A 25,350-nucleotide genomic window follows, 5' to 3' on the forward strand; every position below is an offset into this window, starting at 1 on the left:
TATATAATATACGAGGCACGCTCGATCATTTAAATTGTCAAAACATATCTGACTGTCCTTGATGTTGGAAACAATTTATAGTATAGATATTGAGTGTCAAAAGATAGGATTTCAAAATAAAGACAAAAAATTATGTGTATATATTTATTATTTTTATTATTTTGACATTTAACTGGTGATCAATCGACGGCCATTTATTTGAATACACCCAAAAAAAAATATTCTGCCGATAAGTGGGGAATTCCTCTTAGCAGTTCCTCTAAGCAAAAAAACATTATATGAAGAATATCCTTCTTTAAGTAATACGTATTACTTTATAAATGAGTGGATGCGTAAGCTATAATCAAGAGTAAATTCCTCTACAGTAAATTCTACTATTAGCCTCTTAAAATAAGAGGATATGCTAGATATTTGCGGCGCGCGCGTTAAAGTTAAAAGACGATCGTCTTATTAGCTACGCGATGCGTACGCTACCACACGAGACGCCCGTGTAGAAAGTTCAGCCCCTTGCACAATGCCAGGCAACAGGCAATAGGAACAGGAAATAATAAAAAATCGTTAATTACAACCTAAAATATTCGAATGTTATGATTTGTTGGCAACAGGCAATAGACACATAATTTCCAACGTGACGGAAACTCCTGTGTCTATTGCCTGTGTCACTGTTTATTCTGCATTTATATACATTGATTTCTGATTTTTATTCCCTGTTCCTATTGCCTGTTGTCTTTATTAAGAATGGCCTTATATAACATAAGTCCTCGATCATTAGTTATATATTAGGGATGCCATAAGAAAGATTTCCTTATTTTAACCTGATGAGGTCCCTATCATTATTTATTAGGGATTCCATAAGAAAAGTTTCCTTATTTTTATCTAATAAGGTCCTTGTAAGGATTTGATAAGGATGTTTTAACTTCATAAATACTTATTTATTAGGGCTAACCGGATAAGGTCCCGATCATTTATTTATTAGGGATGCCATAAGAAACGTTTTCTTATTTTTGTCTATTGAGGCCCTTGTAAGGATTTGATAAGAATGTTTTAACGTTTTAACTTTATAAACATATTATTTTCATAAATATATTTACGAACACAAAATTTCATAATAAGCCGGCACTGGTTTCTGACATTCACCCGACATTAAGAAATATTATATCATATATCTTATATCCAATTCAAAATTTTATTACTCTTTTTAAACTGAATTTGTTTATTAAGATGATTTTTGGAAAATTATATATTTCCGCTGGTTATGTAGACAATATATAACACTTACATCAAATTAAGAAGTGGTCTACCATGTAAGGCAGTTGGCTCACGATCCAGAGGTCCCGAGTTCGATCCCACCAAGGTAAGTGTTTTTTCCAATACAAAAAATATTTATAATCATAGACTACATCTTAAGAAACAAATTTAGTTATAAAATAGTAATAAAATTTCAAAATAAATAATTTTTTTTATTTATTTCGGGTGAATATCGGAAATCAATGTCCTCTAATATTAAGAGGATTGCACAATCTTGAATCTAGAGTCTCATGATTAGAGGATATTCCTCTACAGTTTAAAACATCTTCTTAAGGCCCTATTTCAGAGGAAAATCCTCTAGCATGAACCAGGAACCGCTAAACTGCAGAATATTTTTTTTTGGGTGTAGTACATTAATAATTATATGTAATATTATAAAATCAAAATTGCATATATGCGTTAAGAACGCGAGATCATCGCGAACGGACGTTTCACTTCAGACCAGAATGAATCAGGACAACAGTTTTATTGACTTTGCTTGTCTGATGCAATATCACATACCGCGGCATTAGATCTCATTAATGCAGCGACAATTTCTCGCCGCGGAGTAGCGGATTAAGATTCGATGCACAGTCTGGCCGAGGCGAGGAGAGAAAAGTGAGAAACTCAACTGGTGAATTCCCGATGCGTTACGGTGGCTCGTTTACAGTTACATGCATTATTCTACAGAACGGTTTTCTTTAGAACGTTCGTTGCCCGTCGATCAAGTTACATCGCGACTCGGAGACGAGATGGAGGATAATGCGATGCGATCGAAAGACATACTTCTTTCGGAAAGAGGGGTCTACGATATTTTATTCATGAATTCGAATATCGCTCGTCTATTCGCTCGCTTTCCTTCAATTACGCGGCTAGCTATAGTATTTGTTCATTATTTCCGAGGAAAGTCAAAGTCGACCATCGCTTCGCGTCGCCTGCAGATTCCAGAGAGAGCTAACAAATTTCGACGAGCTCGAAATACCTCGCGCGGCTGCAGTAGTTCCGCCTCGGCAACGTGTAACTACGCTTAATAGTTTTACTACCGTGAAAACAAGCCGCTATTTATCTTTAAACGCCTCCTGATACCGTTCGACGTCCGGCATAACGGAGATCATCGTAACAGATTCCGCGACAGAATAGTCAGTAGTGACGATCGATGCGCATCTTCCCGTCGTTCGCTGCGATTCCTAAATTTAAGGAGAGATTTCTCGAATATTGACATGACAGAAAAAGCAGCGGTTTAGCAGATCACCGCGGAGTCAATGAAATTGCTTTGTACGACATATGTGATTTGTAAATTTCCGTTTTTCGTTCTCAAGAAGAATAGTTACTTACTTCTAAATATAACGCAGCCGACTATTATTTCGTTTCTGTCATTATGTGATGCGATCACATTCGTAAAACGTGGGCGGGGACATCGTAAGTGTTATAGCACTACGATTATTGTGAACGTCTAAACGGATTATTTTTGGTACTTTAACGTACGTTGTACATCAATGTCGTATAAATTCTCCGTAAACGGTATTCTCGGCGATTCACATGCAAGGTAAAACCAAATATAGCTAGTCAACTTGACGTTGAAGAATCTGACGATCGATTTGTCTGCGGGCCGATTAGAGCGTTCTATACGAGTTATAGCTCAGACTTTATTACCGTTTACATTTCTAACTTTATACATTCGCGAATAAATAGATATGTCTGAATAAAATGTCAATCGTGAAGTGACACACGATACAATTAATGCAGCAGTAAGAAAATTCTTTGACTCGCTCGTACAGAAAGCTCGAAAAGTGGACGATAACTTTGTATCGCCCTATAAGGAACGTATCGCGCAAATACCAGCTTACGTTATTTATGCGAGTAGTCAGCGGGCAGTCCGTCAGGTTTTCCGTCCAAATTTAGCTCGATAAACGCCGAAAGGTCAAGCGTATGGAGAACAGCGCATTCAAATAATTCCATATACTTGTAATTTTATTCAGTTCTTTATCTGAAAATTAAATTTTTCTAAAAGTTTCTGCTAAGTATATCATTTTCGTAATGACCTTTTATTTTTCCCGAATTGGTAATTTATCGTCGTGAACAGTTAGAATGACTACTGCCAAAAATGTAACTTACCATATTCCAACGTCAACAATAAGACAATAATAAATTAACGAAAATCATGCGCGCGCAATAAATATCGTTCACGTCTTGAGGGCTCGATCTCCGCTGCTTATGCACAAGCCGCATTGCAAAACCGCAAACGACACACGATCCCGACAGCCTTGAAACAGCCTTGCCCACGGCTAATGCATCTGTTGCAGTCACATTCGTATTTCTCCAGGCCCATACCGGGTGTGCCGAGGGTGAGAGTGAGGTGGATGAGGAGAACGTGCTCGATATGGCTTGATACTCTACTCGCGTTACATTTTATGGATGTGATCTCCGACTGGTGCGATTAATCAATTGCGCCTGCAGTAACACGCGTAATGACGATTATCGTTCTGGCACATGGCAATTACAGGTCAATTGACACGGAGAAAGTCATATTTATATTATATTTCTTGCGCTAAAAACGATTACTATATAGATATTATTCGAGAAATAGCATAAATCTTAATTGTATTATATATTATTATTTATCGCTCTCGGAGTTATATATATATATCACAAAATGTCTGACGATAAAATTTTGATCTCTTACAATTTTGATCTCTTTGGCAGTTCTTATCGAAACCGTTATTAATTTAACGCTTCAAAAATGTCGAAATTTGATATTTTAGTCGATCGACAGTTTGTGCTTAGAGAATCGTTATGACCTGATAAGTTTTACACTTTATTCATGCCAAATGAATTGAATTGAAAATTAATTAATTGTCTCGAGCATAAATAACATCGATATTGCGCGTCGGCTTTAAACACCTTTAATTCTTCATACATATTCATATCAAGATGACGGCCTAATTTTTACGTTACGTAACTCGTTACTATCTTTCTACAATATTAACGACGGTTTCGGTCGGCCTTCGGAATGACTGAGCAGTGAGCATGTGTGAGTTTATATGTTTGTCGCGCTGTTTAAAGGCCAACCGTCAAATGGAAATAATAGACGGGAGAAAAGCGAAAACGCGTATTTTTATTACTTATGTATCATGCAATCGTATAACTAAACTATTTGTACCGAATTTTTAATTAACACAAATGATATTACAATATGATACTATACAAATACGAGTTATAAATTTTCCTCTTACAGCACGCATTTCAGGATGAGGTAATCGTCATCCACAAATGTTTTCGATGAAATAATCTTCCGCTTTTAATTGGGCCTTTCTTTTTTTATATCCCCTGTTTCTTTCATGCGTATATATTTTCGATGAGAAGTTGAGAGAGGAGCTCTTATAATGTTGATATTAATATAATCGAATTATATGTATAATTGGATATGGATATGCGCGCACGTATTTGTCATAACTATGTTATCGACTTGTTTGCTTATATATCCGGAACTACCGATTGCAATACAAGCGTCGAATGTATTAAGCTGCATTATGCAACTCGTCGCGTGTTTCGTGCTCGCGTATACGAATTTGATCGTGCAAAGGTTAGATCGAAATGAGGCTCATATAGCAAGCTTAATAGAGCTTTATGGATAACGCCTAATCTCGCAATGCGGACTAAGTACAGCGAACTTCCGAGTTTGTTATCTGGAGAATTAACTCGGTCCCGCGCGTTTCTAACAATTCTGTGAGAGTTCACGACTTTGTAAAAGTGTCGCACGTAACTCAACTTGGATTCCACTTTATGAATTTTGGCTGCATTTCAGCTACACTTTTGAAAGAAATTCTCATTTGTGCAGTTATGTTTTAATTCTACCTGTGATCATAAACTCTGAAGAGAGAAAAAGCTAATCCGATTGCTGTGGTTTCGGGGTATTAACGAATACTTAACGAGAAGAGACTCATTTTATATCATTTTACATTTGAAAATTAAACATGAATATCTAAAATATTTTAATATTTAAAGATAGTAATTACTATCTTTAAACTATAGTGTTTAAACTAGTTTTTGTTAAATTTTATTGTCATTGAAAGATATATTATAATATTAATTATTGTTCGATCAAGTGCTTTCAATTGAACAATAATTAATATTATATCTTTCAATGACAGTAAAATTTAACAGAAACTAGTTTAAACACAATTGTTTCAATATTATTTCGACATTAATTTTCGAAAGTACATCTTACACCTACATGAAAGGAGTCGCGGAAGGATCAAGGACTACGAAATTACTATTCTTATTAATGGATAAAATGAGTAATACACACAGAGCAGTCTCTGAGAATTCAAAAACTTAAAGTTAGTTTCGTATCTCTCGCGAGCAGTCTCATTTGAAATTTCATGGCGTGTAATATTTGGATTTGAGTCCAGTTGGGGAAAGTCCTTGTGCCACTATATTACCAATTCTAAAATACGCACAGCATGTAGTCGACAGCGTTTTCGCCTTTTTGGAGTCGAGTCTGCATTACGCCAAGCGCTGACATATTTGGAGCAGCGAAACGAGAGAGACTCGCTTAAACTGGCAAGACCACACACTGCAGTGGTGATCCTTCATTTGATATAGCTGATTATTGATTTTGTCCCGCGCTCCCTTTTTCTGCAATCCTTTCTGGACTTATAGCTCTCTCGCCGGATAATAGATTTCGACAAAACCATACGTTATCACTTTACTAAGGAAGATATAACCTGGGGTGCAAAGCAAAGAAAAATAGCCAATTATTTTTGTTTTTATATGGTTTCCTTCAACACGATCGATTTTATCACATATAAGTTGTTCACGTCAGTGTCAACCCTCCTCCCGATATTTAATATTTACGTAACTGAATAATCGATTCTGGTGAAGCAATTTACGTTTCTGTCCTCTTGATTTAGTAAAAACGCCCACAAATTATTCAAAATCGATTATTCAAGCGCGTATATAGATAGAACTTGAAAGACATATCTCGGCGCAGATACGCGCTTATCGGCCGCAAAATCCGGAAGCTGCACACAGCACGATACACTAATCACGATAATTTCGTCGTTACATCAAACGTGTCTCGATACAAATTCTGCGCTGTAGTGGCTGTAGTCCATAGTCCATAACATCGTGTAGGAACGCACTAAATCGTGCCGAACAATATCTGGCTAATAGAAATCAGCGAACGTAATAGGGTGACCGACCTGTTGACACCCGACTATAATACCAAGCGTATCGCGCGGTTGCCTTAGGTAGAATCAACGATCAAATTACTCGACGGAGAGAAGCTGAATTAAATGCTCGCCCGCATCGGCTCGCAGGTCGGATAATTCATTTTGATGCTCCCGATTGCTCCTCTGGCCTCCGAACGAAATCCAATGACGCGTGGAACCGGAGGATAATTAAACGGTACACACGCAACGAGATAAAGCCGCCTTTTAATGATTGCTGCTGCGCAAATAATCATTCTTGTCTTTCTCTTTTCGCGTAAAGCGTTAATTTGCAATTTAAAGCCACCTCCTCGTCTCGCGAAGCGATTATACGCAGCTTGTCATGCAGGTTTCTCACGAAGATTCCTCAGCGGTTTTGAATTACTTAAATCTTAAATCAACGGCGGACTTATTACGAAAATTAATTAAATCGATCTTGCTTTGTGAAAAGAAATTTGCCACGGTACAAGTGTAAAAAGGTTTTGTTAAAAGATTTGGTCATTATTTATCTCAAGTTTTGTTATATATTAACTTTTTCTCGCAAGTAAAAACGGATTGACCACGGAAATAGTAACAAAATCTATTTTTATTTATTCGTGTATTTTATGAAGTTAATATAATATCTGATGTATGTGGTACAAACGTATATAGATGTGTAGGAATAATCATGTAATTTTCAACAAAGTTAGAGATAAAACTTGAGAATTTTTTATTATTCGTGGATTAACTATGTCACGAAGGTACAAATACGTACACCGGATTTCTGCTGAATGTAAAACTTAAGGTCACGACTTCCGACCTATCGTAGCAACGCAAACGCGACACGCAATCGCTTCATTAGCAACGCTTCCTGTAGTTCCTGTGTCACAATTACTTCGACGAATAGACGTTTATATCGATCAATCAATAAATTTTTTATCGTGCAAAGAAACGCGCGTTTTTGTTATGTGCCTGTTGTTACGAGAGACGGTACCCTAAAATCTATAATAGCACCCTGCGTAAACATAACGAGGGTGATAAGATTCTAGAAACTCGGCGAACGTAAATATACTTCCGTGATAGATTGCGCTTTGAATTAATTTACTAAAGGCCGCGTTACATTTGAATTTCTACGATTTATATATACTCTTCTTTGTAGAATAATAATTTTAAAACGCTAGTATAAGAAGATTAATGAGAGATATTAATTAATACGTGTTATTGAAAATGCTATTTGGAAGTTAGGAACTATCTGTATGCAAAATGTAAACTGAAACTCGGAAATTGAATTATTCGCAGCCTCGAGAGTCGTCACGTTACACGAGAAAATTAGCTCTCAATTATGAAGCATACCGAAATCTTTTAATTTTTAATATTATCTGCAGTCTAATTGTATAATTGGTTCTTAATCGTAAAACTTTTTTAATTTACGTTCCTTAACAAGAAACTTACGATCGCTATATTATATGAGTACTAACAGAAACAACTTGACAATGAAATAATAAGTTGTGGTCACAAAGGAATTCGCAATTTGAGGGGAAATCTGGTCGCTAAAAATTCCGCGACGCGATGTCGCATTTCGGTACCAAAAATCTGCGTAGGTGGTAAAGACATGCGTTTGAGACCGGTGTCCGGACGCGTTGTTCCGCGGTTCTTCGCGATAATTGGTTCGTGGTGTTCGCTCCGATGAAACTTTGGCAAACGCAAAAGCGAATTCGACGCCGCGCGCCGTTGGCGCCCGCGTTGCCGCTCAAGTATTGACTGGTGCTTATCGTCATCTCGTTACACGCCCCCTCCCCTTCTCGTTCCACGAGCTGTCGGTAACGGCAACATCCGCGTTATGTCCAGCTAATGAAATTTTCTATCGAGATAATTGATAATGAGCGCCGCGAGCCCAGACGCGTCGCTCTTCCCAGAGGATATCCGCGAATATCGGTTTCAAACTCGATCGTTGAACACATGGGAAAAAAAGAGACTATCAAAGTAGATGGAGAATTCACAGAATTCGGGATCACAGCGAAACTTAATCAAATCGCCAATTTCGTAAGCGCTGAGATGCGCTTTATGTTTTATTATTAATAATTAGTTGTCGCGGTATCTTACATGGCAGTCCGATTACTTACATTTAATCTATGAGTATAGGTGCTAGATCTGATAGCTATAATCAGACATGACCGCTGTAAAAGCAGATAAAGAAAACGCATATCGATATCGATCATAACAACATGTTTTTTGCTATTATTTTATTATGCGATAAGGAAGTTTTATGATGAGGAAATATAAAGAGATAATAACATTTGTAATTAAATATATATTCTGTAATGAATGTCATTTTTCTTTCAAAATTCTTATTCTATCTATATCTATTTTATTACGTTTTATTTCACTCGATCATAAATCTGAAACTTTTTATTCTCATAAGGAATTTTTTAATTTCCTTTTATAAACGCACCCTCATTGCTTAACGAGATGTACGAAAATAAAGAAAACGCGACATTATTCAATATATACGCGGATCCCCGTACCTCGTTGAAAGCACACTGCGATGAGTTCGCGATATATTTTTCTAGGACACGCTCGCGAACAGGTGCTTCCAATTGCAATTTTTCGCTAACGTCACCCTTAACGCGCGAGTATATATACGGGCGATAAGCTCCACGGAGATGAATTTTCGCATTTTACATCCGTGGCAGGTGGGAAGAAGCATCAGGCGGGTCTTTGAAACAATTTTACGGGCATCGAACCGGCGCGGCGTGGAGGTTTCACAATGCGAATAAAAGCGGCGCGACTGCAGCTCTTCATCCGCGGGCGTTTCCTCCTCGATTCCTCGCACTTCGCAATAATCGGCGATGAAATTATTGGTATAGTTTCATTAAGCAGTATTTTCTGACGCTGCAATGCGCGATCCATTTGCGGCGCCAGGACGCTGCGCCATCCCTCCGCCGCATTCCCGCCCGTGAATACCGGAATTCAATGGGAAGTTATACATGGAGAAACCCGCTGGTGTTCTAGCTTTACTTTCGCCCACAATGTCGGGCGCATTTACGTCATACCTCCTGCTCGTCTATATGTTCGAGACAAAAACGAGTGTTCATTTCGCAATTCATTACGGACGCTCATTCGTTCTCGTTTGTGTTTCCGAAACATTCCTTAACCAATTGATATGGAACGGAGGTTCTCAAAGGCTTGTCTGATTATAAACGATATACGCAATTACTGAAAGTATTACAATCTTCATATTATTTTCGGCTACACGTTGCGTAAAATTATTTTGTAATTTTGAATTAAAGTAATAACATGTTTTACTCACATAAAAAAAAAGATTTTCAGCTACCGCATAATTTTGCATAACATTATAATCGTACAAAACGTACTCTTTCCTAAGATTGAGCTGTGCGTTATAATATATAGGTAAACGAAAGAATCAAAAACTAAATTATAAGAGTAAATTATCGATATATTAATTTTAGTAATCCCATTTTTATAGTACCTATGTTCCAATTCTTATTATATTACTTTTTTTTATGAACGTACTGTGCAGGAATTTAATCAAACATTCCGTTCATATATTTATTACATTTACATCCAACCGCTCATCCGAGTGAAGTTGATAAATCCGCGAATCGTCGTCGTTGTCACGGCGTTGTGTCGGCCGACATGACGAGTGACACTGTTAAGCCTCTAGAAATGAAAAACATTACGGAATTATGAACAGAGGGGGATCTTGCAGACGTACAATGCTCCCCCCGAGAAGTTCTGGCGGGGCTATATACGAATCCTCTTTTCATTCGCGGTGAGGACAATGCAGGACAATGCACCTATACGCGAGGCTCAACGGGAGCGAGAGGGAAGTGAAATCCGTTATATCGCAGGCCGCTGAATATTTCCCTATTTTGTAATCCAACGTCTCGATAGCTCGTCACGTTCGTTCGTGAGTGTCGCGAAGAAGATCGCGACGTCTTCGAGATGTTGTCCCTTCCCTCTTTGATACATCTCACTGCGAACGACGTTGCATAAGAGAGTGCGACAGTTTCATTCAAATGCAGATTGTGACTCGGTCACTACTGCATTGGGCTACGAAGATAGGAGGTTGCAACAGCATCGCACCATCGTGCACAGCATATGTCGGTTAATGAATGAATAGAGCTACTATTTGGCACGTTTGAAAAGAGAGAGGATGATTTATCGAAACGAAGATTTATTGTACGGTAATGTACGATGTCATAAAACCATATAAATCCACTAATAAATCGCTACCTCGTAAACAAGAGTAACGTTTAACAAGTTTTGGGACATCCGCACATGTTTATCAGACGCGACTCTATACAACACGATGATTCTTGATCGGATCGGTAGTTTTTTTTTAGGGGGAGAAGGCAGGCACTGTAAAATGCCATGTGTTGTACTATGATAAAAATCAGCGCGGAGCAAACTGGATTATACGCGAAGCGCGTATCGATAAGTCGACTTGCCGGCGAAATAAATTCGTTGGGATTTTCTACGTGAGCGATGAAAGCTACGTGGAATAAATTTTTGTCGAATTTGCAGACTCTCGGAAAAGTATTGCAAAACCGATTTCCGCTTCCACGTGCACGAGATTTTATCATCGAGCGTGGCAAAAAAATGGTGATTTCGTCATAGCATGCGTTCCCTATCGCATCGTCGCGATCTCACGTCTCTTATCAATGGAGCAACGATATCGCTATTATCCCGTAATGACGTTTGATACCGCGCGACCGGTTCTCTTAACCCACTGTCCTAATTCAGGCTCGGCTATCTAGTCGTTTTCCTGCGCGTGGCATCGTTTATTTTTTTCAGGATCGTTATAACTTTCCACACGACGTATTGTTCCCCGCTTTCCTTTTAATGAGAAATGCTAAACGGCAAGATGAACAATAATTATTTCACAATATCGAGCTATAGTAATTCTTCATTTTATGTGCCTTCAGAAACATGAATAGGGACGGTTATTTCACATTTCAGAGAGTTGCCATGCATCAATATTTTAACAGAGATTTTATTTGTATTAGTTTGATTGTCAGAAATTAAACAGAGAAAATTGAGAGAGAATGATTAAACAATTAAAGGGAAAAAAGAGAATAACGCTCTAAAAAATGTATAAGTTAATCTGGAGTATTTTGTGTACAGGGTTTACAAAAGCCATCGCATGTTTTGACGAGGTTGAGTCGAAAGAAATATGAATATTAATAACATTTATATTTTGTGCATCTAAAATATATAAACTATTTTACATTTATTTTTATTTATTCTCTTTTCAAACATAGAGAGACGTGATGTATTTATATTAATTTGTTACGTCAAAGGAATAAAATTCAATGCTATTAGAAAAATTTGCCAGTAAAAATTTCACAAATTCTAAATATTTTGAAATTTGCAGGGACATCGACGTAAAAGCACACGTAAAAAACAATTATTGAATTTTTTTCTTATTTTCTTTTCGATTTTAATTTTTCGTTATTTATAAAGAATTGCATTTATATATTTTATTACATTTAATACATTTTTTCAAAAATTTACCTTTTTTGTCAAGATACGCAGCTTCATACCATGTATAATAATTAGCCTTATATATATAGATTTTATATATAGATAAGGTTTATCTACTTGATTAGATATAAGTTACATTTTCCAGGTGTCTAAGCGAACATTGTATAACTAAAAGAAATAACTTTGCCATTGGAAGAACGATAATTTGAGAAAATAAAATATTTCTTCTTTCTTGTAAAATTATACATAAAATTAAACACTTTGTAATATATACTTTTACACATATTTAATATAATTTATGTTGTATAAGGCATAAGCATTCGCATTGCAACCGACCACGTTCAAGACCGACCACGATCGCGTGCAAGCAAATGCGTTTCTTATACGAACGTGTATAAACTTCTTAACTTATCAAAATCAGCTTATCAAAATACGTCATTCCATTTGATGTGTCGCGTTACTTATTATTTTTTTTGTCTCATTACACGAGTGCTTTCAGGTCGAGTTGCTTGACTAACGTTGTGAAAAATGAAGATTTGCCCTTTTCTGTCACCTCCCCCGCTATTTTTTAAGTCGCGATTTCTATCAGAACGTAGACGGGTAGTATCTTCCCCGCTCATATTTCACGTTTCACGAAATTCATTTATCACGAAGTAGATCTGCGTTTTAATGGACCTTTCGTTCCGATAAAAACCATCGGCCGACATTTAAAATTAATGTCGCATACTCTTTAGGTAGTGTTACAAGGGCCAACGTGCTAAACCGCTTAATGTTGTGGGCCCCGTAGGCATCCTATCCCCGTTATCATTTATCGTGCGAAGCGCTATATACCCATTACTGTTTTATCCTTAAAACATTTGTCTGTTTTTTCTTGAACATTTTACTCTTACCGTAAGGTACATTCCATTTTTTCCAATTTACCATAAAGCACATTTTTGATAATAAATTTCTATTGAAATTTCAAGAGGAAAAAACTGAAAAAAACGCAAAAACGTGTCATGTGCAATCGGTACTACCTCTGTTTAAAATCTTTTCCGATCTGAAAATCGCGATATTGTAAAATAAAGTGTACTGTCACACGCGCGCTCGCGCGCGCGCTTGTACAGCGATCGTTTGACGTCAGTCACGAAGATATTTTTAGCTTTCTGTTATAGCAACTGTTTTAGAAAAAGAGAGAAAAAAAGAAAGTGTTTTCTTTTCGGAATGGTGTTGTGCGTGCTGCATTAGGGCCAAAGCACATATGACAGTCGTAGTCGTGGACGTAAGTAACGCACAAGCTTTGGCGTATCTTGATTTGTCAGGTCGAGGACTACGACCGTCGTATATCGCTACGCCATGTTATGTGCTTTGGCCCTTACCCATCCCGCGATTATTTGTACATTTTCGTCGCTCCGAGCGGTATATTCCGTTTCCTTTCTTTCCTTCTCATTATCGCCTACAGCTATCGATATTCCGGCTCCCTGGCACGATAAGAGGGGTTGGCGATGATATTTACGATAAGTCGGTTCTTCGGGGTTACGTGGGCGCTGTAGAGTGGTGGGCGTTGTGCACAGAGTTTATTTTAAACCCATGTCATCACGCATTATTCGGTACACCATGAGTCAATATCGACCTCCGCTTTGATCGCTTTTTACGCTCGCTTATTTAAGATATCCATGAGACGAGTAGAGAGAGAAGGTATATCGAAGAAGAAAAAGTAAGAGGGAGAATAAAATATATAGCAAGGGTACGTGTCGCATTGAATGAAACTCATTACTCAGAGGTACAAAAATTCGCGGTCTGGAAAAGAAGAGCAATTTCTCATATAGTCTTTGATGCTATGTGAATCCGAATTCGCAAGCAAAAATGTTCTATGTCAGGTTTTTTAGAAAAAATGAGATCAAAATGCGTTTTTTTTTTCATCTTTATCGCACCAAAACCTATATAAGAAATTACTCTTCTTTTTTAGCAAAAAAGTTAAAATTTGTAACTGTGTTTTAATTAGTTTCACGATTAAGTTTCGCAAAAGTTTTTAGAACTCTGCTGTACATGATGATATAACTATATACCGTAATTGTAAAAGTATAATAGTTATGCGTCTATCCCTCAGGTTGGAGGTTGTGCGTGGGGCTGACGACTCAACCGCAGAAAAATTGGTTGTTGAAAAATTTGAGGAAACCCGGATCCGACTTGGACCGTAATAACGCCATTAATTTTTTTTATGTGTCTATAATTCGGTTTTTACATACATTTTTTTTTATTAAGCGGTCTGATAGATCATGGCATACTTTCTTTGTAAACTTTTTGATTTTTGCAATGTCTTCAAAATTGAAGAAAATATAGTACACGAAAATGTGCTGTGACGTCATACCTTATGTGCGAAATCTTTTGAAGTTGCCGTCATCAAAGAAACTTTAGCAAGCTATAACTTTCTCAAATTTAGGTTTTTTTTTAATTCAAAAAGTACTAAAAATTGGCTTAGATTCTCTACATTAATTATGGATACCGCTTAATAAAAAAAAATGTTAAAACCGAATTGTGGTTATTATGGCACGATTTTATTTTTCGATAACGGTTTATCGCAATTGTCTGTATGTTCGGGGTGACAGGCTCATAAAAAAAACATATTGCGCAAGGTCATAAATAATAGAATGCTATTTGCCGCTCAGGTTTGAATCGGTAATAATATATAAACATTGAGTATATCACAATAAATGGAAATTATTCGCGTATCAGCGGTGTGCAATCCGAGTTTTTACGTCATCGAGTGCGTAATTAGCCGCGAGCGTCACGTCAGTTACATCAATATGTACTAACATCAATTATATGATTTTATTTGCAAAGTCAAGTAAAATCGATAATAATAACGTTGCTTGCCGCATGACGTACTGCGAGTCTCGTTATAGCCGCGGATGAAATTAGTTGACGAAATTCGGACAGCGTCGGACAGTCTGATGGGACATGCAGTTGGTCGTTGAAATCGCTAAATCGATCCGTGCGCCGCGTCGCGCGCCGTCCCTTCGGCGAATCCCGATATGTTCGCCGATGCGTGCGGGAGCGTGCCGGAAGTGCTCTTACCGGAAGTGAGACTCGTTGACTAATCAGCACGCGTTTCATTAACAAGATACGCATGTCGGTCAAGGGCCTCGACGCGGGAGACGCCCGCGTCATTTCGGGTCATGATTCATTGGTGTCCTCGCGTTCCCAGCGGAGCTGAAACGCTGATTCCGCGCGGCATTATGCATACGCGCCAATTTGCCTTCATTTGCATATTAGACGAGAACGACGTGTCTTCCCGGGAAGTTTTCTATCTCTATCTCTCTCTCTCTCTCTCTCTCTCTCGCTCTTCGTACTACTGGGTGCATGCACACCAGGCGCAAAATACTTTACCACACAGAAAATTGCTTGAACTCTTGGGAAATGCAAAGCGTTATTAAAAATGATAACGCGAGAGTCGTCAGATGATTTACATATTTTTAACGATAACTTTTTTTTTCATCTATCGCATCAATCCCCGGCGAAGCACGGACGTTTTAGAAGAATCTTCAACTCTTGGAGTTTTCGAACGTTACTTTGCATTTTTCTTAAGTACACGGAATGTCCCGGAATGCATTTTCCTTGAGTATATACGAGCTGTCATATAGAACGTATTTTCTCGCACCCGTGGTTCTTCTTCCGCGAATGCGAAATTTATTTTTCTCCAGTAACGCTTTATTGGTAAAATATTAAATTACTTACCAGGAATTTTTAATGACGATAATTAAAATAGTTCACCGAATTGAACTCATTTTGTCAGGGAGAATAAAAAGGAATTATATATTTCCATAAGTCAATTTAAAACAACGATTTCAAGATAATAAAAATTCATTTCAAGATCTATCGAGATGCCGAAAATTAAGAGGTAGATGAATGTGTGGCCAGGATTGTGACAATTGTATTGGAAAACGATTATTGAAAATTATTGTTATAATTCACGTGCAATTTTTGAGATCGCGTAAAACTTGGAGAAATTTGAATATCCATGTAAATTAGTAGAGTGTGTTACTCTACATAAATGAAAGTATACTTGTAGAGAAAGGAAGAGAAAGAGAAGGAAAGAGGGAGCAATTAGTACACTTTTCGGTAACAATGAAAGCAACACGCGGGAAGACATTAATCTCCCATTTCAAAACCACTTCTTTCCATTTTTGCAGGGAGGAGGTGCAGGAACACACGGTGAGATGGAACGCAAAGTTCGAATTTTTATGCAAGATGAGCGCCAACGCGTCCACGGGCGTGCTCGATCCGTGCATTTTAAGGATATCTGTGAGAAAGGTGAGAGCAAACTTTACTTTCCGTTTGAGGCGCGAACATCGTCGCCATCGTCGGGGCTGGGAACGGAACGAAAGGAAGACGGAGAGATTTTTCTCAACTCTTGTTTTCACGAACGTTTTACTCTTCCATTCACACTCCCATATGCTTGCGAAATATCGCAAAGCAAGAATCGACTATAAAATAAATGTCTTTATCTTACTCATTTATTTTTTATTTTATCTAAAATCAGTAAAATAATGTAATTATGAAAGATATATAAAAGTTATATTCTTTGTCGTAAATATTTGCTAACTTTATTCAAAGAATGTTTGAATAATTTTTTTACTTAATTAATTCGAATAAATGCAAATGAATGTGAATCTCGCTCATTGGAAGTGTGTCCGGTTCCGGAATATTTAAACAATGAAACTTTTTTATTACTAATTTTGATCACGTTCTTGAAAATACATTATTGAACGCAAACGTAATTCGATAAATAGTTAATTTTAAATGCCACGTGTTCTCATAAACTTTTTTTTTGCGCGACAGGAGTTGAAAGGAGGCAGGTCCTTCCAGAAGCTGGGCTTCACCGATCTAAATCTGGCCGAATTCGCGGGAGCTGGCCTCTGCCGAAGAAGGTGCCTCTTGGAGGGCTATGATGCGCGACACCGTCAGGATAATTCCATGCTGCGTGTGGCCATAAAAATGAACATGCTCTCCGGAGATATTCTATTTAAAGTGTAAGACATTCTTACCTGTCTATATGAAGCAGCGGTTTATCTTAAATTTTTGAACGCTTACGTGATAATATAGATATTTTCGATTTTTGGATTTGTTACGTTACAGAATACGTATATTTTTTTAAATAAACTATTACATTCAACGATTACAAATTAAATTGCTAATCCAACATTTAAGTAGCGCCTTAATGAAAAGAAATTCTTTCTGGCGTATCTTCTATTTCTGATTTTTTTTTTTTACTACGTGATGAAAGTCTTATATTGAACCGCTTTAATTACATTTCCGCCGTACGACAATTGTGTCTGCGTTTGATCGGAAGAACGTCTCGTGGAAATCCTTTTGATTAACGGATTAATCGATTATTTGCCCCAGCCCTTCCCCGTCGTTGAAGCAGACGCAGCTGGCGGTGCCCGGGGTGCAAGGTGTACCTGGCGTTACTGGTGATGAGGTAACGGCATCTGAGAGATGCACGAATCGGGAGGATTATGTGTCTACCGGTTCGCTAGCGGGAAGTATAGCAAGCGCCAGCAGTGGTTTCGGCAGTCTTCCCAAGAAGAGGCCCGCACTCTTCACTTCCGGTAATTCGCTCATTTTCTATGTCATGTCTGATATGTAAAGTATTCGTGATTCATAAACAAGATTTTGCGCTTTGGTTAATAAAAAAAGAAGCGCATGTACATAGCTATGTGCGAAGCGCCGAGGATGATACAGTCCTGAAATTATCAGGAATATAAATTCTGAGAGGAGGCAAAGAAAAGTTATTTTAATGAATTGTATGTGATTAGAACTTCTTAGCGGAACGGAAACATACGACCCGATGACTCTCAGTGAGATCGTACCGTCGGCGGTCCCGGTGGAGGCTCTAGTAGAGGCGCACACGGAATCCGGGCACTCGCGCAACAGCAGTAATACCAGTCAACTTAGCAAAGGCTCCGGCTACGGTTCTTTAAATTCGCACAGCCAGCACAGCAGACAGAGTAGTAGCGGCGATAGCGGTCACATTAGGTAAGACTTATCACGCATCTCGACGATCCTTACGCGTTTACTTTGAACTTTCGAAATCTTGGTATTATCTGATGTATGAAAGCGATACCCAGGAAGGTTTATATCTCGAAAAATATTTTTAAATCGAGCGTAATCAACGTCCAGAGTTCTTTTAACTCTTATTGACAAAGCCGACTTAAATCTTTCATATTGCATTATTTTCTACATCCAATTAATTAATCGAAATAGAAAGCTGAATTTTTTTTAATTGTTAATTATGCGATATTCTGGGAAGATTATCGATACTCAATTTAGCGCACTTTCCTTCTAATCTACTTGTAAATTGCCTGATTTTATTGTTCTATAATAAATAACAGCAACGAGTATGAGTTGAAAACCGTGAAGGTCTAAAAGATTTCACAGCAGAATATGACTGTTCATTGCAACGACTGGAAACGATTAATAATGCGTGAACGATAAAAAAATATATTTATTTCATCCATAATTTTACTTTACTACAACAAACTAACGATTTCTTTTTTAAAATGCAAGACATTTAGCTTTATTAACAAGACACCTGAGCTATAGTTATCTATACGATATCTTGCTTTAAATATTACTCTTGCCTGTATCTTGACTCGAGAAAGATATTCTATCTTCGACCTTTAACGATATCAACCTTCTATACGCTATGTAATCGATAAAACTTGCTTGTTGAGCAAGCTCATGCAAACTTTCGAATAACCAACTGCTTTATTTTTAAATTAATAACATGAATAGAATAATATATGGCGATGTAAACAGAATGACAGATGACTAACAAGAGAGCGAATCAATAACGCGAGAAAATCTTCTGTTTTTGCTCCAGCCTCAAGCGATCCCTTCATTCTCAATTTCTCGACCATAACTACGAGACTCTGGACTCTCTATCTTTTTTTTACTTTACGTATGTCTTTCTTTCTTTATCTTTATGTACATGAGTTTATAGTTTATGATTTTTGCATGCTTGTACATTTGTGTTGTGATCTTTATAGGTCACCCTCCTGGCCGGTATGGGCACCACGAATTCCCAACTCCTCCCAAAACCTGTCCACACAACCGATCGCCTGTCGACCCGACGACAGTATCGAACCTCTGTCATTCCCGTCGTCCCTGGCCTCCAGAGCTCGATTCTGGTCGGCATCGAGTCCTCTCTCCTCGCGTAGTGGTCCGACAGATGTGGAAAACCCGATGAGAGTCGATGTTATCGCGTCCGTCGCGAAGAACATTTATTCAGTCGGAAAGCAGCAGCAGCCACTTTGCGGAATCGGGAACGGTTTCTTGAATGACAGCGACTCGCGCAATTGTCGCGATGACGCAAACGCAGACACCCGGGTGGCGCCCGGTATTTTCAGGGTGCCAGACGTGCCGCGACACTCGCGCAAGAATTATGAGAGGAACAGCTTTGAGGCGCATAACGAACGTAACGCGATGATGAGCTCGATCGCCAAGGAGAGTAACGGGCAGCAGGGTAATGTCTTCCCGATCGCGAAGCCGAGAATTAGTGCCGCGGGTTGGCGCGGTATGTCGAAGACCTGCGACTGCATCGAGAAGGGCAAGACAAGCCCGGTGTTACGGCTAATCGATCAGGCTAGAGCCGTGTCCTCTCCCGATCCTCTCCATAGGCCTGACAATCAAAGAGCCCCGCTACGTCCCACGACGACAGCTCAAACCCTCAGGTAGGTTTCATTCATCAGCGAGTTTTCAGTTTCGCGATTCTTTTCGGAGATCTCGAGAGTGTTCTTTTTCCCCTCTCTTCCCTCTGGTTCCCCTGGTTTCTTTGTCTGGTCGTGTTTCCCGTTTTAAAAACTTCGAAACAATTCTACATATATCCTGATATCTGGCTTTATCTTGAATGATTAATACCCTCTTCGCAAGAACGCGGGAATGTTGGGAGAAAATATCTAGAAAAGAGATATTTCTGTGAATATTCACGATAATGCGTTTGATTAGCAGACGGTGCGTTGCATTTTACCCTTGCGTTAAATGGTCTTTATTCGAAGGTGAGGTCATCTCACTTACAAATCGTTAATAACGCCTATATGTCCGGCATGCCAGAGTAATTGGTGATTCCGTCCTGACAAACCAGCAGATGTTCGAAGGAGCAATCCCCCCAGCGTTTCTTTTCCTTGTACAACACATCGTGTTTTCTACACTGAGAAAGTTAAAAGCATATTCCAGTAAAGTTACATTCACCAATCTTTATATCAACCACTTAATTTATTTTATGCATTTATATATTTTTTGAAATTATCTTTTATTTTGATGTACTTTTTTATTTAATTTTATTAAGAGAATAGAGCGATGCTTGAGACGAAATAAATAACGATAACCTAATAGAGAAGTCCGCGTGTTTGAAGCTCATCTATGCGTGATCGATTCGCTTAAATCTACCGCAAAAAATTAACGATACATCGTACATGATTGATCATACTTGTAATATAAGAATGTAAGAAATATGTATCAAATTGTATCCGGCATGCATTTCATTCAATGAAAATTGATGAATTTTTGAACGAATTTAAATTTAACAATGCGCTATTGCTTAATTATCTTTCATATCTTACTTTTATCATACGAGTGCAATAACTCATGTTTCATTAACCATGATAATTATGCTCGGCCATTTATCATCTCTATGCCTTTGATGTGAGCTAATTAAATAAATATGCTACGTATTACGTGGCAGTTCCAAGTAAGGAAAGTTATCTAATATCGCAGTAAGGGGATGTGTGTCTCGTTAAAAAGTGTTATTGTCATGAGATATACAATCTGTTCTCACATTTTTTTTCTCATATAGTTTCTTACGACAGTTTATCATAATGGTCTTTAATATTATTAGCATGTTTATTATTATGTTTCAAGATTATATTTAGACTCATACTTATCTAAGTAATTCCTCAACTACTATCATAATTAAATCTAACTGCGACATAAATATCTAAAATATTAAAAAATATTAAAATTACAGAGAAAGATTGCAAAGAAAAATTATTATTATTTAGGGAGGTAATAAAATAAATGTTTGAGTTTTGATCTCTCTAAAAGTCTTATAATTTTCTCAATTTGTTACAAAGATAAATAACAAAGAGTTAAAACTGCATTTCAACGAATAAATATAACGCATTACAACATGCAATATGTTAAGCATTAAACAAGTGCAATGTAACTCGTAATCAGGATTAGCAGCAATATCACTGTTATTAATCCAAATAATTAAATAATTATTTTAGTTAAAAGCTGATTGTGTCTGTATGCAAATAAATGGAATCGGGGGTATGTAGTGTTATGCGGTAGCTATGCTTCCAGTCTGGATGGCTTTGTGAATCCTTGCAGGGGTATTGGCGGAGGCCACCGGAAGTTGCTGGACGGGGCGGGGGGCAAGCTGGCTACGGTCGCCACCAGTCCAGCGGACTCTGAGGAGTCCTCGTTAGGGGTACCGGAAGTCGCGCCACCGAGCTCGCAGCATCGAAACAGCATTACCCCACCGTCAGTCCATGCTTTCATCTTACGTATACCTTTCCTTCATGCATACGTCTTTACTTTCCACTATTGCAAAAACACAATGGCTTCTAGTCTTTAAATGAAGAATGCTTTTAACACGTGTGCTAGCATACAAGCATTATTTAATCCTGAGCAGGCAATGTTTAGCTTGATGCATGCAAACGTAATTTCTTGCTGATGTCTCCTCTATGTAACTTCCAATTACAGTTTATGCAATTCACTATTAATATTAATTCTCGCACGATAATTCAGAGCTATAGACCGAATCATTAATCGATGATTATTTATTATAACAAAACTGGAAACAGATTAAATATTATTTACAAACAAATGAGCTTGAATTTCAAATTAATCATTTATAGCAATTGTTTTATACTGATGTAAGTCCAATCTTTGGATCACGCATATAAATTGTTCAATGTACAGAACGTGTTTCATCTCTCTGATGATAACCGGGTAAAACATTCCACCAATATAAAGGAAATAGAAATCTATTATTTACTTTAATCGCAGAATGAAAGTACATGTAATAAAGTCTTGAACTGGTCTGTCAGAAATTTCCGAGAACGAGCGGACCTTAATGAGGCTTAAGTGCTCTCCAAGTTTGCTCCTACTCGCTACGAATGAATGAGCTACGAACGAAATCTAATTTCATCGTGCTTAAAACGAGACGATTTACATTTCACTGAGGTCAGGCGTTGATCGTCGTCTGACGATAAGAACCGACAGCCTAGGCGCGCACTGATTGCCTAAGCGCCTTGGCGTTGATGTCTGTCGTTCAAATTTACCTACATTTTCCGGAAATTGGTGCATCCAAACCAATGATCCGGCAGGAATGACGATTCGTTCTAACGTTCTGCAGCACCTTATGAACTTTTTGCTTTCTCGCTCGTCGCGCAATTAATCCGCAAGAATTCACATCTGCACAGCTTTTACCTAAAACGCATGTTTCTCGTAAAAGACACAATTCTCCCACAAAAATTCACTCAATGATATTTTTATGCACCACATTCATTTTGCATGTTAAATTATCAGAAATGATAGCTTAGTTGTCATTAATTTCTATATATCTATCATTAGTTTACTTATATACATTACTATATGCTTCATGTTCATGTGAAGTGTTTTATTGCTAAACAAATATTAAATCTTGATGACAGATCTTCTCTCTCTCTTTCTCACTTATTCTACTAAAAATTCTCTTTATTAATAAAATAATTTTCGACTTACAGGCAAGTCAGATTACAGATAGAAGTGCAAATGGCATTATTATCTTTCAATAAAATTTAAATTAATTTTTTGTTTTTGGAATTTCCACTTAATTTTTGAAAATATTTCAATCTTTATAATTAAAAAATTGTATCAAATTACTTTATTGCTTTATTGACCTAGACGTTTCTTTCAATATTTATAATATTTATTTCTTTAAGTAATTTAAATTACATTATTTAAATTATTAGTAACATATTATTAATGTAATAATCATTACATATTTTTCCTTCATTCTCAGATAATTTGCTATACAGCAATCTCCATTTGTTAAAAAAATTATTTTATTAACTTTATCTCGTCTATTTTAATTAACACAATATATATTTATGGTAGTTACTTTTATTTCTGCAATTTTTCTCTTTCTCATCTATTTACTCGCTTAATTAAGCGTTCCTTCAACTTCCACGCGTATTTAATTATCTCAGCCACTATCCGCACGAGAAACCGTCTCCCTTGTACATTAAATTGACTGTTAGTATCCTCACTCGTAGAAGACGCATTTATTTCTTTGTACGTTTATCGGACACTCACGTTTCAACATAATGTTTTCCCTACTTTAAGTGAGTGCGTTACACGTACTCGATGAACTTTCACCTCAAGAATCAAACAGATACGAGCACATCGGCATAGAATCCATTGTTTGGGAACAACACTTCTCTTAATTTTAGAAGAATCTTAAATTACACGATTATTTAATTACGTACCCGACACATATTTATTGCTTGTAGAGACAACTGCGACGCTACTCTGCGGAGAAATCAGCGCAATATGGAATTGCAATATTAGATAGACTCTTTGTATCTTTGTTAGGGATGTATTATTTCGCTGCCCGGAACTTATTTGTTTCAACTCAGATTGAACGAATAAATAAGTTCAGAATGTAACGTCCGTTGCATTCTGGAAAGGAACGATTGGTCAAATTTTGCTTTCGCGAGCAAAACGTAATTGATCATTTCTTTAAACAAGGCATGCAATAAGTTGTAATTATTATCTATCGTGATAGCCAGTAATTGCGAAACGTGTTAATATGCCGTAATGGGAGATTTAGACTTCTCCCTCGATTAGTCATCAATTTTTCACAATGTACATGGTCAATGAATCGAGGGGTAAAATTAATTCTTATAAAACATGTATTAGGTTCGTCCGCAACGTTATATTTATATCCGCATTGTTTAATTTTTCATAGTCTGATTTCGCCGAATAGAGTAACGTTAATACTTTATTCCTGCTTTTTTATGCCCAGTGCTCAGTTTAATATGTTACAACGTGTTACTACAGTTAAAATGTGTAGCAATATGCGACAAAAATGAAGGTAAAATGTACATTGCTCTTCGCAGAAATCCTTCCGGCGGCTCAGGTCTCAGCGAAACTGGATCCCTGGACCGTGCTAAGGCTGCGCTGGAGCGTAGAAAAAAAGCAGAAGATGGTGCCGGTAATCCTGTCCTCTGTAGAGTTGAAGTTACCAGGCCGAATCCTGATTCTCTTATTGACGAGCTGCTTAAAGCAACAAATTTAGAGCAGACAGATCTTGAAAGTTCCGAGAGTACGTTTTCCTTCTAATTGATTATATTAATTAAAAAATGGGAGTTCCAGAAAATAGAGTGGAGTTTTTTGCGCCTTCGGTTTAATTTTTTTTTCTTAATTTTCTACGCTAGAAAGTAAGGATAGTCGTAAATTGATATTTTAGCGTAGTTAAACTTTCAAAAATAAAATTAAATTAAAATTTGCGTTTTGCAGCAACTGGTCTTCAACTCTTCATCGCGAAGGACGGTACGACTGCGCTTGGTAGTCACGAGGTGAAGAGCCAGATGCCTGCCGGTGTGTTCAAGCAAGTGGTAATGGAAGAGAACAATAGGTAACACGAAGCCATCACCACGAGGCGGCAGTACGCAAGACAGGCCAGTGCCACGTTCTCGTTGGCTCTGGTGCCTGAACTCGTCTACGAGGCCTACGAGCCTCGGTAGTCACAAGAGATGACGATAACGATGGACGAGGGAATCGTCGACTCGGGAGGAGCAGCCAAACGCGACACGAAGTCGCACATCCTCACTAGATCTCTTCTAGACTATAGCTCTCCTCCGTACAAAAAGAAATGTGCGCTTCGACGATCTCGGTAGTCGAACTAATATCCGTCGAAGCAGTACGTTCGAGTCGATTACTTCGTGTGAAATCCATTGTCCGGATTCGCAGGACCGAGGCTGATACTAATCATCCCATAAGTGCGCATTGAAACGTGAATAATCGAACAGCCGTGTGCAACTCACGTGATTGTTAATCGCGTCTCGGTGTTCGTCTGACCGAGATAATTTTCATACATGGGTTTTGCATTTTCCAAAATCCTGTGCAACGAACGAAATTTATATACAGCATTGCTGTTCACGACGAACAATCTACAACCTCGGCTACGTGCAAAGCCCAATTTAAAAAGATGATGTTACATAAACGAATACACGTTTTCGAAACTATTCAAAAAGACAAATATACATATTTTCTTCCTAATAAATGAAGCACAATGATTCCCGTCGAGCGTGCTTTGCTTGGAAGGGGAGTGTTA

At 37.7% G+C, this 25,350-nt stretch overlaps 1 protein-coding gene across 3 annotated transcripts in view; it reads left to right on the forward strand.

The window, feature by feature from the left end:
• The window catches only part of LOC112464611, a 58,543-nt gene extending 33,199 nt beyond the window's left edge, over positions 1-25,344 (forward strand). Inside the window, exons 2-10 of one of the 3 annotated variants that reach the window (XM_025031725.1) lie at positions 16,157-16,277; positions 16,806-16,996; positions 17,370-17,575; positions 17,783-18,002; positions 18,850-18,927; positions 19,016-19,699; positions 21,357-21,509; positions 24,134-24,339; positions 24,534-25,344. In XM_025031725.1, coding sequence (XP_024887493.1) covers positions 16,157-16,277; positions 16,806-16,996; positions 17,370-17,575; positions 17,783-18,002; positions 18,850-18,927; positions 19,016-19,699; positions 21,357-21,509; positions 24,134-24,339; positions 24,534-24,655 — 1,981 coding nt within the window. In that variant the 3' untranslated portion in view covers positions 24,656-25,344. The remainder of the gene's footprint in view (positions 1-16,156; positions 16,278-16,805; positions 16,997-17,369; positions 17,576-17,782; positions 18,003-18,849; positions 18,928-19,015; positions 19,700-21,356; positions 21,510-24,133; positions 24,340-24,533) is intronic. The other 2 variants (XM_025031724.1, XM_025031723.1) reach the window with 2 other exon arrangements.
• Positions 25,345-25,350: the final 6 nt, after the last annotated feature.

Source organism: Temnothorax curvispinosus, unplaced genomic scaffold, assembly GCF_003070985.1.
Source record: "Temnothorax curvispinosus isolate PA1 unplaced genomic scaffold, ASM307098v1 QBEX01014331.1, whole genome shotgun sequence".
NCBI lineage: Eukaryota > Metazoa > Arthropoda > Insecta > Hymenoptera > Formicidae > Temnothorax > Temnothorax curvispinosus.